This window comes from Canis lupus, chromosome 35, assembly GCF_048164855.1.
Source record: "Canis lupus baileyi chromosome 35, mCanLup2.hap1, whole genome shotgun sequence".
NCBI classification, from domain to species: domain Eukaryota; kingdom Metazoa; phylum Chordata; class Mammalia; order Carnivora; family Canidae; genus Canis; species Canis lupus.
The window spans coordinates 2,846,560-2,860,867 of record NC_132872.1 but is presented as its reverse complement, the minus strand read 5'-3'; the positions used below and the strand labels follow the sequence as shown (position 1 = coordinate 2,860,867).

At 36.1% G+C, this 14,308-nt stretch overlaps 1 protein-coding gene across 2 annotated transcripts in view; it reads right to left on the bottom strand.

Moving 5' to 3' along the window:
- OSBPL11 (oxysterol binding protein like 11) overlaps nucleotides 1-14,308 on the bottom strand; it is an 81,243-nt gene that overhangs the window by 28,155 nt on the left and 38,780 nt on the right. For both annotated transcript variants that reach the window (XR_012024314.1, XM_072811811.1), the window contains exons 5-8: nucleotides 14,096-14,272; nucleotides 11,167-11,368; nucleotides 7,057-7,202; nucleotides 2,042-2,182 (exon numbers count right to left, since the gene is read on the bottom strand). Coding sequence is in view for 1 of the 2 variants with exons in the window: in XM_072811811.1 (XP_072667912.1) it covers nucleotides 2,042-2,182; nucleotides 7,057-7,202; nucleotides 11,167-11,368; nucleotides 14,096-14,272 (666 nt within the window). In the remaining variant the exon portion in view is untranslated. The remainder of the gene's footprint in view (nucleotides 1-2,041; nucleotides 2,183-7,056; nucleotides 7,203-11,166; nucleotides 11,369-14,095; nucleotides 14,273-14,308) is intronic.

Genomic DNA, 14,308 nt, shown 5'->3' with positions numbered 1-14,308 from the left:
TTCAATTCATTTAAAAAAAAAATTCAATTCATTTCCTTTTAAACTCCCTTGTAATCACTCTAAGTAAACAAAAAAATATGTTTTGATTTTGAGATGATTCAAAGTAAATGCTAAAGGCAAAATGCTTTTCATTTAAAAGTTACATTTAAAAAAAATAAAAACAAAAGTTAGAGTTTAAGTCACTTTTAATCTACATTTTCACTATCTTCAGTAACAACAAAATCCTTAATTTGCAATATACGTCCTGCTGTCAATTCTAAAATTCCATACTAATGAAAAGTAGTGTCAGCAGTAATTCAAAGTACATAATCCCACAGTAGTAATATCTGACATACATAGGTTTTTTTTTTTTTTTTTTTAAGATTTTATTTATTTATTCATGAGAAACACAGAGAGAGGCAGAGACACAGGCAGGGGGAGAAGCAGGCTCCATGCACCGGGAGCCCGACGTGGGATTCGATCCTGGGTCTCCAGGATCACACCCTGGCCGAAGGCAGGCGCCAAACCGCTGAGCCACCAGGGATCCCCCATACATAGGTTTTGAACCTAATTTCCTTTTCAAATTAACATCATAGATTGATTGCTAAAATAAATTAAGACATGCTAATTAGATAAACTGGAAATGGAAAAGACTGGCCTAAAATTAAAAATTACTGTTAGGGGATCTCTGGGTGGCGCAGAGGTTTGGCGCCTGCCTTTGGCCCAGGGCGCGATCCTGGAGACCGGGGATCGAATCCCACGTCGGGCTCCCGGTGCATGGAGCCTGCTTCTCTCTCACTGTGACTATCATAAATAAATAAAAATTAAAAAAAAAAAAAATTACTGTTAGTATTTCTCAAAGTTTATATATGAACAAAAGGCATCTTATTAAAATGTAGATCTGAGGGGGGGGAATCCCTGGGTGGCTCAGCGGTTTAGTGTCTGCCTTCAGCCCTGAGCGTGATCCTGGAGTCCCGGGATCGATTCCCACATCGGGCTCCCTGCGTGGAGCCTGCTTCTCCCTCTGCCTGTCTCTGCCTCTCTATGTCTCTCATGAATAAATAAATAAAATAAAAAATTTAAAAATAATAAATAAATAAATAAAATCTTAAAAAAAAAAAACATAGATCTGATCCTCTATATTTGGGGTTAGGGGCTGAGATTCTGTACTTCTAACAAGTTCTCCAGCAATGGTGATGTTACTAGTCTTCAGACAATATTTTGTTTTCCAGTTTTACTAACGTATAATTGACAAATAATATTGTAAGATATTAAAAAAAATATTGTAAGATATTTAAAGTGTATATTGTGGTGATCTGATATATGCGTACATTGTAAAAGAATTCCCACATCTAGTTAATTCAGACCACACTTTTAAAGTAAGCAAGGCTACAGACCAGGGACTGCAAATTATGGCCTTTGGGGAAAATCTGGCCTCTGTTGTTATAAATAATACTCTGTTGGAACACAGCCAAGCCCAGCCCAACATATCATCTATGGCTGCTTTCATACTATAAAGGCAAAACTGAATGGTTCCATCAGAAACCTGCATCCACATACCCCAAAAAATCTATTACCTGGCCCTTTACAGAAAATGTTTGCTGACCTCTGTTATATATTAACACCCAACCTGCATTATGCAACATGTGAAGAGTAAAGTAGAAGTATCAAGTTTTTCATGGTTTTCTGGGATTTTATCCTTTCCTTTAGATTCTCCAGTTCAGTATACCAATGAACCTCTTTAATTTGTACTGAAACAAGATTATAGGTGTTTACTTGTCATGTGACTTCCTGCTACGCAAGATAATTGTCACATTTTTTTTAATGAAATAAGAAATGTTAAGAGACTAAGAAACTAGGGGCACCTGGTTGGCTCAGTCCGTGGATCTTGGGGCTATAAATTCGAGCCCCCAACGCAGGGTAGACAGATTACTTGAAAAATAAAATCCTAAAAAAAGAGAGAGACTAAGAAACCAATTCATAAAGAATAAAAAGCCCTGACAACAATTACAGGTAGTCCTGACCTAGTGATCTCCAAAGCTAGTTTATCTCATTTACTTACTCTTGTTAAATCCATGCCCAGCTTAAGCTGTGACAAGAGATGTAGGATAACACTACGTTGCTCTTCCACAGCTCCCAGGTCATCTTCCTTATTGTCACACATATCCTCTACCTCATCATCTGCATTTATTTCTTCAGGTTCCTTGAAGTAAAACAAAGCAAAAACCTAGTGTTAGAAGTGCTTATTAATATCCATTAAGAATAAAAGTCTCGGGGCGCCTGGGTGGCTCAGCGGTTGAGCGTCTGCCTTTGGCCTGGGGCATGATCCTGTGGTCCCGGGATGGAGTCCCACATCAGGCTCCCTATGGAGGCTGCTTCTCCCTCTACCTGTGTTTCTGCTTCTCTCTGTGTGTCTCTCATGAATAAATAAATAAAATCTTAAAAAAAAAAAAAAAAAAGAATAAAAGTCTCTTTTCTGTCACTGTTTCTTTGTGCAAGAAGACTCTTGTGTTTTCTTTCTTTTCAATATAGGAATCAGATTAAATAGCAAGCTTTGCAAACAACAGACAGGAATGCTAATTACAGGACAGACTTCACAGTTACCTTAAAAAAAGAAAAGTATAAACAACATACTTGAAGACATTTATTTTTTTATTATTATTATTTTTTAAAAATATGAATATACCTCTGAAAAGGTACCATTATATTTGGAGTCAGAACCTAGGACACAGATTAGTAATGCAAATATAACCTTAACATTAGTATATGATACCAAGTTTACTTTGTAGTTTGGAACTTCCTCTAATGAAAATAATATTAAATAAATATAACATAATGTGGTAGAAAAATTATTTAAAAGATTACAGTTTTTGTTTTTACAAAAGTGGTCATTATTTATTGTAATAGAAAAAAAGGAATGCTATTAATTATTTACTGATTCTAAACCTTGGTGTGAATGTAAGAAGTTGGAAGCTCTCCTTTTTCTTTTTAAAAGATTTTAGTTTATTTTAGAACGCACATAAGTGTGTATGTACACAAGCAAGGCGGGGGGGTGGGGTGGGAGGGGGGCAGAGAGGGAGAAGCAGACTCCCCACTGAGCAGGATGTTCAATGCAAGGCTTGATCCCAAGACCCCAGGATCATGACCTGAGCTGAAGGCAGACATCCAAACAAATGAGCCACCCAGGTGCCTCTTCTTTCTTTTTGAAATGTCTCTTTTTAGACGTCATCACCTTTCTTAAAGAAAAGCTTAAGATAAAAGCATTACCAAAATTCAAATGAATGTGCTTGAATATATAATATCCCTACAAACCCAGAATGGTTAGCAGACAGTGGCAAGAACTCTTGAGTTTCTAGGAATTCATATTTGGAGACTGCAAGGCAAAGGGAAAACACCAGTATTTCACCAAACTCATATTAATTCCACCTCTGTCCTTCTGATTTCTGACATGGCACAAAGGAACTGTGTGGGCTTCATTGTAGCCTTATTAAGATTTACTTTTCCATCACTTGGCAGCAAAATCTCCACTACTATATGTCTGTCTCCAGCTTGCATTAACACTCATATTTCAAGTAGGCAGGTATGAAATTTTTAGAAAATTCAGGTCTATTCTGATATACTTGAGTAGAGTCTAGTGTCTTTTGTAATTAAAAATAGTACCTATGTGCTTATTTCTTTCGACTTACACTAGGTGATATTTCTGGTCTATTCACTACTTCAAAAGATTTGGAAATAAATCACAATGTTCTCCTCTGCATCTCAGTGTCCTACCTTTAACTTAATGCCTCTCTAACCCCCAATATGCTTTGTATTCTCATTGAGAAGAGTGAAGATGTTAGAGTATATGACTTACAGTTTGCGATTTTCACTTGGAAATTATATCTCTAGTCTTAATCTCGCTCCAAAGCTCTGGTTTCATTATTTCTAATTGTAAACGTAATATACGTTTACAATTATATATCCTCCTCTCACATAAAATTCAACATGGTCAGGGGTGCCTGGCTGACTCAGTTGGTACAGCAGGAGACTCTTAATCTTGAGGTTGTGAGTTCGAGTCCCACAGCGGGTGAAGAGATTACTTAAAAATACAATCTTTAAAAATTCAACAAGTTCATAAACCATACCAAACCTTTCCTCTGAAAAGACTCTTTTGGGACACTCAGGTGGTTCAGCGGTTGAGCATCTGCCTTTGGCTCAGGGTGCTGCACGGAGCCTGCTTCTCTCTCTGGGTCTCTGCCTCTCTCTCTCTCATGAATAAATAAAATCTTAAAAAAAAAAGACTCTGTCTTCCTAATTTTCCTAACTTTGTGAATAGCACCCCAATTCTACCTATAGTTGTTTAAGCTCACAAACGTGGGAGTTATCTTTCATCTAACCCAACAGGTATTCAATCACAAGTCCAACTGATTTTCATTTGAAATGCGTATTACCTACTCATTTGTCTTCATTTCTACCTCCACAGCCTTCTATCAACACTTTAATTCTAGGTCGTATCATATATATCAATCTTAAACATATCCCATGCTCATGATTTTATCATCTATTACATTAATACTAAATTCTTCTGTATGATTTTTATGTTCTTTCGAGACACAGTTTACACTATATTTTATGGAGCACTGGCTCCAGGGATTATCAATCCCCAGAGAATGCAGCACAAATGGTTATCTGGATTTGTAAAATCTAACCATCCTGTGATCACTTTCCATAAACCAGGTGCTCTGCTAAATTCATTTTATGTTCATAACAATCTTTATAAGATATTACTATCTCCACTTTACAAATGAGAAAATTGAAGCTAAGTGGTTAATTATTGGTCCACATGTCAGTAAATGACAGGATCTGGGTTTAAAATAATCAAGCAATGGGGGATCCCTGGGTGGCGCAGCGGTTTGGCGCCTGCCTTTGGCCCAGGGCGCGATCCTGGAGACCTGGGATCGAATCCCACGTCGGGCTCCCGGTGCATGGAGCCAGCTTCTCCCTCTGCCTCTCTCTCTCTCTCTCTGTGTGTGTGACTATCATAAATGAATAAAAAAATTTTTTAAATTTAAAAAAAAAAAATTTTTTTTTAAATAATCAAGCAATGGGATGCCTGGGTGGCTCAGTGGTTGAGCACCTGTCTTTGGCCTAGGGCGTGATCCTGGGTGCGGGGATCAAGTCCCACATCGGGCTCCCTGCATGGAGCCTGCTTCTCCTTCTGCCTGTGTCTCTGCCTCTCTCTGTGTGTCTTTCATGAATAAATAAATAAAATCTTAAAAAAAAACAAACCATCAAGCAAGCTTTCACCACAATAAGCATATATGCTTTAGTATCCCTGCTCTGGTATTCATCCATCCTGAGAGTATCCTACTACTCCTCTTTTCTCTTTAAATCCTGTCTTCTTTCAAAGCCTGATTCCAATTCCATTTTCTCTCCAAAGCATTCCTTATCCACTCTACTGAATACACCTCTCTTTCTTTCTCAGAATGCCCATATCCTAACACCCTAAGCCATAGCAATTAAGATGGAAAGCAAAATGCTGCTTCATGTTTATCCTCTCATTGTTTTGGTCTATATGTTATTGTGACTCCAAGCAGATTATAAGTCTCTTCAGTGAAAGAACTATGTCTTTGATTTTTTACGTCTCCTCTAATACCTAACATTGGACTTGTCTGTCATACACTAAATAGCTTAATAAATACTAGCTACTTGACTAGAAATGAGCTGGTCAAAAAGTTACAGGAGGGAAAAAAAAGCATTTCCTACTGTTTTTTTCTTCTCTCCCATCTACACTGCTGCCATTGCCTGCCTCATTAAACCAAGGTTTTGGCCAATTTTGGAAGTCTCTGTATCGTGTATCGTGTATTTTTCTTTTCTTTTCTTTTCTTTTCTTTTCTTTTCTTTTCTTTTCTTTTCTTTTCTTTCTTTCTTTCTTTCTTTCTTTCTTTTCTTTTCTTTTCTTTCTCTCTCTCTCTCTCTCTCTCTTTCTAAGATTTCTTTATTTATATGGGGGGGAGGGGCAGAGGAAGAGAGAGAATCTCAAGCCAACTCCCTGCAGAGCACAGAGCCAGAGCACAGATCCAGGCTTGCTCCCAGGACCCTGAGATCATGACCTGAGATGAAATCAAGAGTTGGGATGTTTAACCGAATAAGCCACCCAGGTGGCCCCATGTACTTCTTTGAAGAAGTAATTTGCAAATATATAAATAATCATAAGCTGTGTGTTATTCTTGACTCAGTAATTCTACTTGGGACTATAACCTCAAGATATAACCCAAATAAAGAGGAAAAAAAAATAGACAAGATGATACAGTGTTATTTATAATAACAAAAAATAACAAAGAGCCTAGATATTTAATAGCTTATTTCAACCTGTAAAATTTTAATTATATAGGCCAGAAAAAATGCTTATGAGAAGTTTCAAATAAAAAGAGCTTAAAATAAAACTACGTAATTATGATAACCATAAAGATAACACAATAGGCAAAAAACCAATATGATTTTTTTACAGTGGTGGAACTATGACTAGAATAAAAAATGCTTTAGCATCTGAGAAATGTGGAATAAATAATACTTATAAAAACATAAAACCCTGAGACTATGCTATTTTAAGTAGAGTAACTTAAACTGGTTTGGTAAAGTGCTTACAACAAAAAAGACTTAATAGTAAATTTTTAAACTTGCAAATTTAATAGTAAACATCAAATAAGTAATGTTACATTAAGATTTAAGATAAATATATTTCTTATCCTGCAAATAATTACAAATCTTATATTGCAAATCTTATTAGATACGTTATTCTCTAGAAAAATAAAAATATGCAAATTGCAACTTTTCAATACAGTTTTATCAAGCAAAAGTGAGCCCAAACTACAAAAGGCACATAATTTAACCTGAAAAACACAAAACATGCAAGTATTATACAACAGACCTCTTCTAAAGCCACTGCTACTTAAATTAGAAAAACAATATCTAGAGTCTGCAAGAATGTTGCTCTGGTGTTAGAATGACTTGCATGCCCTGACAATGAAAAGAGAACTGAACCTCCTTAGTGATTCCTAATTTTTACATCAAAACTGTATTTTCACATTACCTTACCCTTGCTAATGGTCCAGATTCTTCAACACACTGCTCTTCTGGGACCGCCACTGGTTTACTTTGCTCAGTTGCAAAAGGCTGGTCAGCTCCATTTTTATAGTGGTTTGATAAAGGTATCTTTGGTTCTAACCACTCGATTGTCGTTCCTGATGAAGTAAGAGAAAACTTTCGCTGAAACTTGCTCATAATCTGGAAAGTTCAGCAGATGTGGATTTTATTAAACAATTTTGTTTTGAGCCCACAAGACTAAAAGCAATTCAACCTGTTAAGAGACTCTGCAAAACAGCCACTTGTATCTCATTAGCATGAGCATCATGATTGGGTATGTTACAACAGAGCAAATTGCGACTTGAAATCAGATACCTTTTAAAAGAATCAACCCTAAATGGAAATGACCTTCTTCTTGGGAAATCTGTAAATGATAATGTATTCCCACCCTAATAGTTGATTTGCTACCTTTTCTGTAAAAACACGGTCCTTCTTCCTAATGATCAAAAAGTATGCAATTAGGCTTTAGGGAGCCACACAATTACAGGAGGAGCCTGGGATTTTGAAACAGTAAAAATTTCTTCATTTTTGGAATTGAACCTTATTTTCAGTAGCAATTTTCTAACCATTCAAAATAGCCATTTTGGCCTAATATAAGTACTTTACATTAGGAATACATGTCCATTCTTGTTTTTTAATCATGTAAAGAGGTGCAGATACTTTTAAACTGAAAGGCTTTTTTCTACTGAATAAATTATAGGTGACCTAGTGAAAGACAGTGGTCACATTTAGAGACCTGTCATCTTCTCAGTTAATGACTCAAATGTCTCTTATTACCCTCAACTAGTTTAACAAAGTGGATTCTATGCCTAATCAATAATGGAAAATGTTCCATTTGATTTCAGAGGCTGATCTAGGTTTCACAGAAGCCTGGTTATTAGAGTGCTACAATAAGGGATGCTCAGACTACTACAGCAGAAATTACAAAGAGTAGGTCATTCACTCAATCTATAATGAAATGCCAGACTTCAGTATAGTGATAAATTACTAAGTACCCACCAGACTACCAGAGCATCCTGCCTCGCCACTCAGGCCAACTTCTCAGGAAATGCCCTGAGTAAGTTCAAGAGGCCAGTTTCAAAATTCCATAGAAATGAAAACATTTTGTTCCTACCTTAAAATGTTCATTCTTAATATCAAAATCTAGATGTCTTTACTTCTATTTTTTAAAAAGATTTTATTTATTTACTTGAGAGAGGAAGAGAGCAGAGAGAGTAGTTGTGGAGTGGGAGCCGGACTCGGGGCTCCGGGGACCATGGGATCACGTCCTGAGCTGAAGACAGATGCTTAACCAGGTGCCCCCAGATCTCTTTATTTCTAAAAGTAAAATACTCTTTATCAAACCAATCATCTGGTCTCATGATCCCTCTAAATCAATGATCCTTTGGATAACATACATTAAGAGACCTCATAGGACTAAAAACTAATTTAAATTTAGATTTCATTTCTTGTGTCACTTCAAAATTTGAGTGAAAGGTAATTCAGTTTCCTTTTCTAGTTATATTTTTATTCTCAAATGACTGAAAAATACATTTCTACAGACCTAATTTGGAAAATGACTATTTATAGTAAGAAATACCAATACTAGCTAATCAATTCCACCAAATACCCATAAATCTATGCCCTAAAACATAGTAATGAGGAAAAACAGCTTTTACTTTAAACACGTCTGTAGTTTATAGTCTGTACCATTTTTTAATTTGAAAAAATACAAATTTATACATGCTTGTATATGCTTCACTAAGCATGCAGCCAATCATTTAAAAATACAATCATTTAAAGATACAACTGTGTATTCTAACTCCACAAATGAAATTTTAAGAATTAGAAGAATTATATATATTTAATTAACCAAGTATTAAGTATGTAGTATTTAACACTGCGCTACTTGATGTGCTTTGTAAAAATTAAGTAGCATTAACTAAAATCAAACTTTCATTTACCTGACAACATTATTATTACAAACACCAGAATTAACCCAAATCTCAAAGTTCAAGGTAACTCATCCAATGTTCAACAGGAGAACAGTCAAGTAAACCAAAGACCTATCCCTTCAACGGAATATAATGTAGCCAATAAAAACTGTGTTTACCAAAAGCATAACAGAAGTTGGAAAATATTCTTGATATTACATGAAAAGTATAAGATAAAAACATATTTTCTAATAATAAATGGGGTTAAAACAAAAACTAGGAAGGAAAGAAAATCTGGTGGGGTATGTACTAATATTAACAGTGGCAGTTTCTGGTTAGTAGGATAATGCATGATTTCTTTTTTTGTTCAACTGTATAATAGGTCCTCAGTTTTTTATAATAGCATATGTTGCTTTATTTTTTTTTTATGCAGGATTTGAACTCACAACCCTGAGATCAAGACCTGAGCTGAGATCAAGATTTGGATGCTTATCAGACTGAGTCACCCAGGCATCTCAAGTGTGTGCTGCTTTATAATGGGAGAAAATTTATATACTACCTACAATTCCTCCAAGGCCCTGGTCCACGTTCACAACTCACAACTTATGCCAGTCTATCTCTTCCAAGCACACTCTCCTCTCTCTCCACTGGCTTTTGGAGCTTTTCTAGGCCTTTTTCCAGACTTTTTTTGTCAGAAGTATTGGTCCATTCATATATTCTCCCAAAGTATTTTGTTCCCATTGTAAACAGTACTTTCCATATTACAGTTAAGTTTATATGTTCATTCCCAAGTGGACCATGAGTTCCTTACGGGAAACATGCATGGCTTACTAGCCATTAAACATAGTTAGCTTGAAATATTGATTTAGGTAGGCATACATGAGGACAGAAGCCATATTATATCCACATCAAGACTGGACTATGGTAGGGGGTGTGTAGGTGACTCACACTCTTAGTTTCAGCTCAGGTCATGATTTCAGGGTCATGAGATCAAGCCCTATGCTGCGCTCCCCACTCAGCACACACTCTGCTTGGGATTTTTTCCTCATCCTTTTCCCTCCCCTTCTGCTTTTCCTCCAGCTTGCATATACATGTTCTCTCTGTCTCTCTCTCTCTAATAAACAAAATCTTAAAAAAAAAAAAATAGATCGGACTATGGCAAACTTCTTCCTGGGCAGACACTCAGTATCTTTCTAAATTAACTTTCTTCACAAGCGGGGTTAGTTGAGTAAGAGGACAATGAATTGGTATGAACTAGTAAGTTACTACTGTTAAAACAAAGCGATGGGAATAGGAGAATCGAGATGTTAGAGGGTGCAAAGTTACAACTAGAAGATGAATAAATTCTGGGAATCTAATGCACATCATAGTGATTACAGTCAACAATACTGTGTTAAGTACTTCAAAGCTGCTAAAAGACTAGATCCTCAATGTTCTCACCACAAAAAAAGTGATAATTATGTGATCATCATATTGGTGGTAATCATATTGCAACATGTGTATGTATCAAATCAATATGCTATACATCTTAAACTTACAGAGTTGTAGGTCAATTATATCTCAAAATGAAAAATGTGATGAGTTTACTTATCTCATTAAATAGAAAAACTCATTTTTTGTCCTCCCATACAATGGCACTATTTTCCTTGATGGATTAATTTCAACAAGTCAGTGCTCTCAAATACTGTATGTACACCGTATTTTTCAAACTGAAAAGTGACTGATCGACTTTAGTATCTCTAGCTTAAAGTGCATATAGTGAACAGTGGACTAAACCATAAGAACTGGTTCCAATATTTCTACTAAGGTCGACTGGATGAATAACAATGCCACCAATTTTAGCAGAAATGTAGGAGATGTAGGTTTTGAGCTGAGTTTTCAACATGTGAAGTTGAGGTCCCCAAAGGGATATTCAATTATATTAAACATTGGGCCTAAAATCATTTTAGATTCAAAAAAGGACAAAATAAGAGTTTAACATTTATGTAATTAAAAATCAAGAAGCTCACTGGTTTTCTTTTATATTATTATTATTATTATTATTATTATTATTATTATTAAGATTTTTTAGGAGTTAGAATTACAACAGACACAACCTTTCCATGCTTTGGCCCTTAATATTAAGTCCTGCTTTTAATCTGCAACTTACCGGAAGACAATGAGCCCTTCTGATGTGATGCATGCTGCAACTGGAGAATATGAAAGCAGTCGTTTAAGCAGTTCATAGTTGCCATGGAAGTAGCTTTGAGCATTAAGAGATCCTGGTCCAAGGAACTAAGATGGCCAGAAGCAGGAAGGCATTCAATTCGCCTAATTAAGTCTCTCTGTTGTCCTTCAGCATGAGACATCATCTAAGGAAAACAACAGTTCCATGTATCCCACTCATGATTTCTGTGTATCATGCATACATAGTTTTCATTCTCATTACCCTATTAGCTTCTGAACCATTTTTAGGATATATTAGGCTTAGAAATCTATTTTATGTTTGGCTATTCTCAATTAATGAGCACTATTTAGTAGTGCTTATCAATTGTGCAAAAGATGGTGTCTTTGGCAGCTGCACTTTTTCTTTGGAAGCAACAAAGCTCAAAAGCCTTGACAAATCTTTTAACAGTATACATTTGTACAAGTCATTAAAGAACATCCAAGATCATCTTCAACAGCAACATTAAATATTTCATTACAAAGTAAAATTAGTCCCCAGTATGGGCTCTTAACCTCTTTCTTCTCAGCACCTCTGGTCAGGCTCAATTTGAACCTACACTGAGAACATGATGGTTCTCCTGCTTCCTTTTCTCTAATCTAACTTTCTGGTCCCATTAGTCTGATTTTGTAGCAAGTACTGGATATAAGCTTTTCAGGTTAAAAGAGTTTAATACATCCTGCTTTGATCAAGAGTTCTGTTCACTTTTCCTAAGAGAGCCAACAGAATAACAATGCTTGATAAGCAACCCAAAATTTTAAAATGAAACCTGAATTTATTGTGCTTAATTACTTTATTGAATTTATTATGCTTAAATACTCAATTGTGAGCAGAACAGTCTCAGACTGCCTATCTTTTAAGCCACTATTTTAATTCACATAGAAACTATAATGAAGAGACTTTTAGCTTTCCGAGGCACTGTTCCAATTTTTTTTTAATTTTTATTTATTTATGATAGTCACAGAGAGAGAGAGAGAGAGAGAGAGAGAGAGGCAGAGACATAGGCAGAGGGAGAAGCAGGCTCCATGCACTGGGAGCCTGACGTGGGATTTGATCCCAGGTCTCCAGGATCGCGCCATGGGCCAAAGGCAGGCGCTAAACTGCTGCGCCACCCAGGGATCCCCAGGCAATTTTTAATACGATTCATCAAAGGGCTAGTGAAAGAAAGATGCAATTATCCTACCCAACAAATCAAGTGTGTCATACATTAAAGAGCCCCTGAATACAGGTCATAGCAATGGATCGAACATTCACCCTTACCAGAGAAAAGGTTTTTAAATGAAAAGTGTGGATATGAAGATAACTATATGTACATATTTATACATGCATATATATGTGTGCTTTGTGTATATAAAATGTTTTGTATATAAATGTTAGGACTAACTTTCAGTAATCCAAACTTACGAATAGTAAAACCACTCTCGCCAACAGTTAGACAGTATTTAGCAGAGTTAAATATACAGGGTTAAATAATTATAATCTACAATTGAACAATTATACTCTTAGGTATATAACCAACAGATATGTATATATGTGTTTAGCCCCATCTGCCAACCTCTAGGGAGGAGAAAGGGGCTGGAGGATGAATTAATCACCAATAGCTGATGATTCAGTCAATTGTGCCTACCTCATGAAGCCTCCATTAAAAAAAAAAAAAAAAAAGAGAAAGTTCAGAAGCTTCTGGTTGGTGAACATTTGGAGGTACTGGGAGGGTAGTAGACTAGAAAGCACATGGAAGCTCCATGCCTTTCCCCCTTATTTGGCCCTATGCATCTCCTCTTACATTGGCCTGTTCCTGAGTTAATTTATACCAGGTTGGTCAAAGGCACAGGTGACAACCTGAACTTGCAGCTGGTGTCTAAAAGGGGGGCAGTCTTGTGGGATCCAACACTATTTTATGTAGATAGTGCCAAATTGAATTAAATTGTAGGATGCACAGCTGTTGTCCACAGAGAATTAGAGAATTGCTTTGCGGTGGGAAAACTCCATACATTTGATGACCAGAATAAGAATACAGAAGCGTACAGTGTTATAGCAAAGCAGAGGAGAAACACAGGAGTGTTTTGCATTATAGAATGACTGTTAGAAACTAAAGATATTCAAACTTGGCATTTCCTAAAAATTAAATAAAACAAACCTATCACTTCAAAACAAACAAAAAAAGACAACAGTATTTATTGCCAATTATAAAATCTGAGCTTTATTTTTTTTATTTTATTTTTATTTATTTATGATAGTCAGAGAGAGACAGAGAGAGAGAGAGAGAGAGAAGCAGAGACATAGGTAGAGGGAGAAGCAGGCTCCATGCACCGGGAGCCCGACGTGGGATTCGATCCCGGGTAACCTGAGCTTTAAAATAAAAAATAAGGGATCCCCGGGTGGCTCAGTGGTTTAGCGCCTGCCTTTGGCCCAGGGCGTGATCCTGGAGTCCCATAGCTGGACAACTTCCCAATACTGAAAGCCTTCTCTAAAGAGATTGGTGAAGACGTTAATGAATGGGAACTTTTGATACAGTATGATAAAACAGATCAATATCTCCAAGACCTGCATAACTCTGTGAAATGATATTTTCCAAATGACTAATGTGTAGAGTCATAAAATGATGCATAGATTAAAGATACTTTCTAATTGTAAGACAAATCAATAGATTTCCATGCAACAGAATATGAAAAGTTCATGAAAAAAAAATTCATGGATTATATATTAGATTCCACACTGCATCTAATTTCTAATTTCAGAAAATGCTACTATTAAGTTTTCATGCAGTTCTCTGAGGGCCCTAGAAGACACAAATAAGATTTCAAATTCTTTTGTGACAGAACCAAGCAAGTTAGACAATTTTGTGCATTTTAATTTGACTTTAATTCATACTCACTTCTCTGACTTCCACAAGATGGTCTGGAGGTAAGTGAGCTCTTTTGTTCACTGATTGTAGTTTGGAATGTCCAACATTAAAAAAAGAAATGGCATTTTGACTTGGTCTCCTCTGGGATATAGGAGAATTACCACTAGATGCAAGTGAGAAGCTTCGTGATTTCAGAGGAGGATTATTCTATTAGACAAAGAAAATAATTTGTTTTCAAAAAAT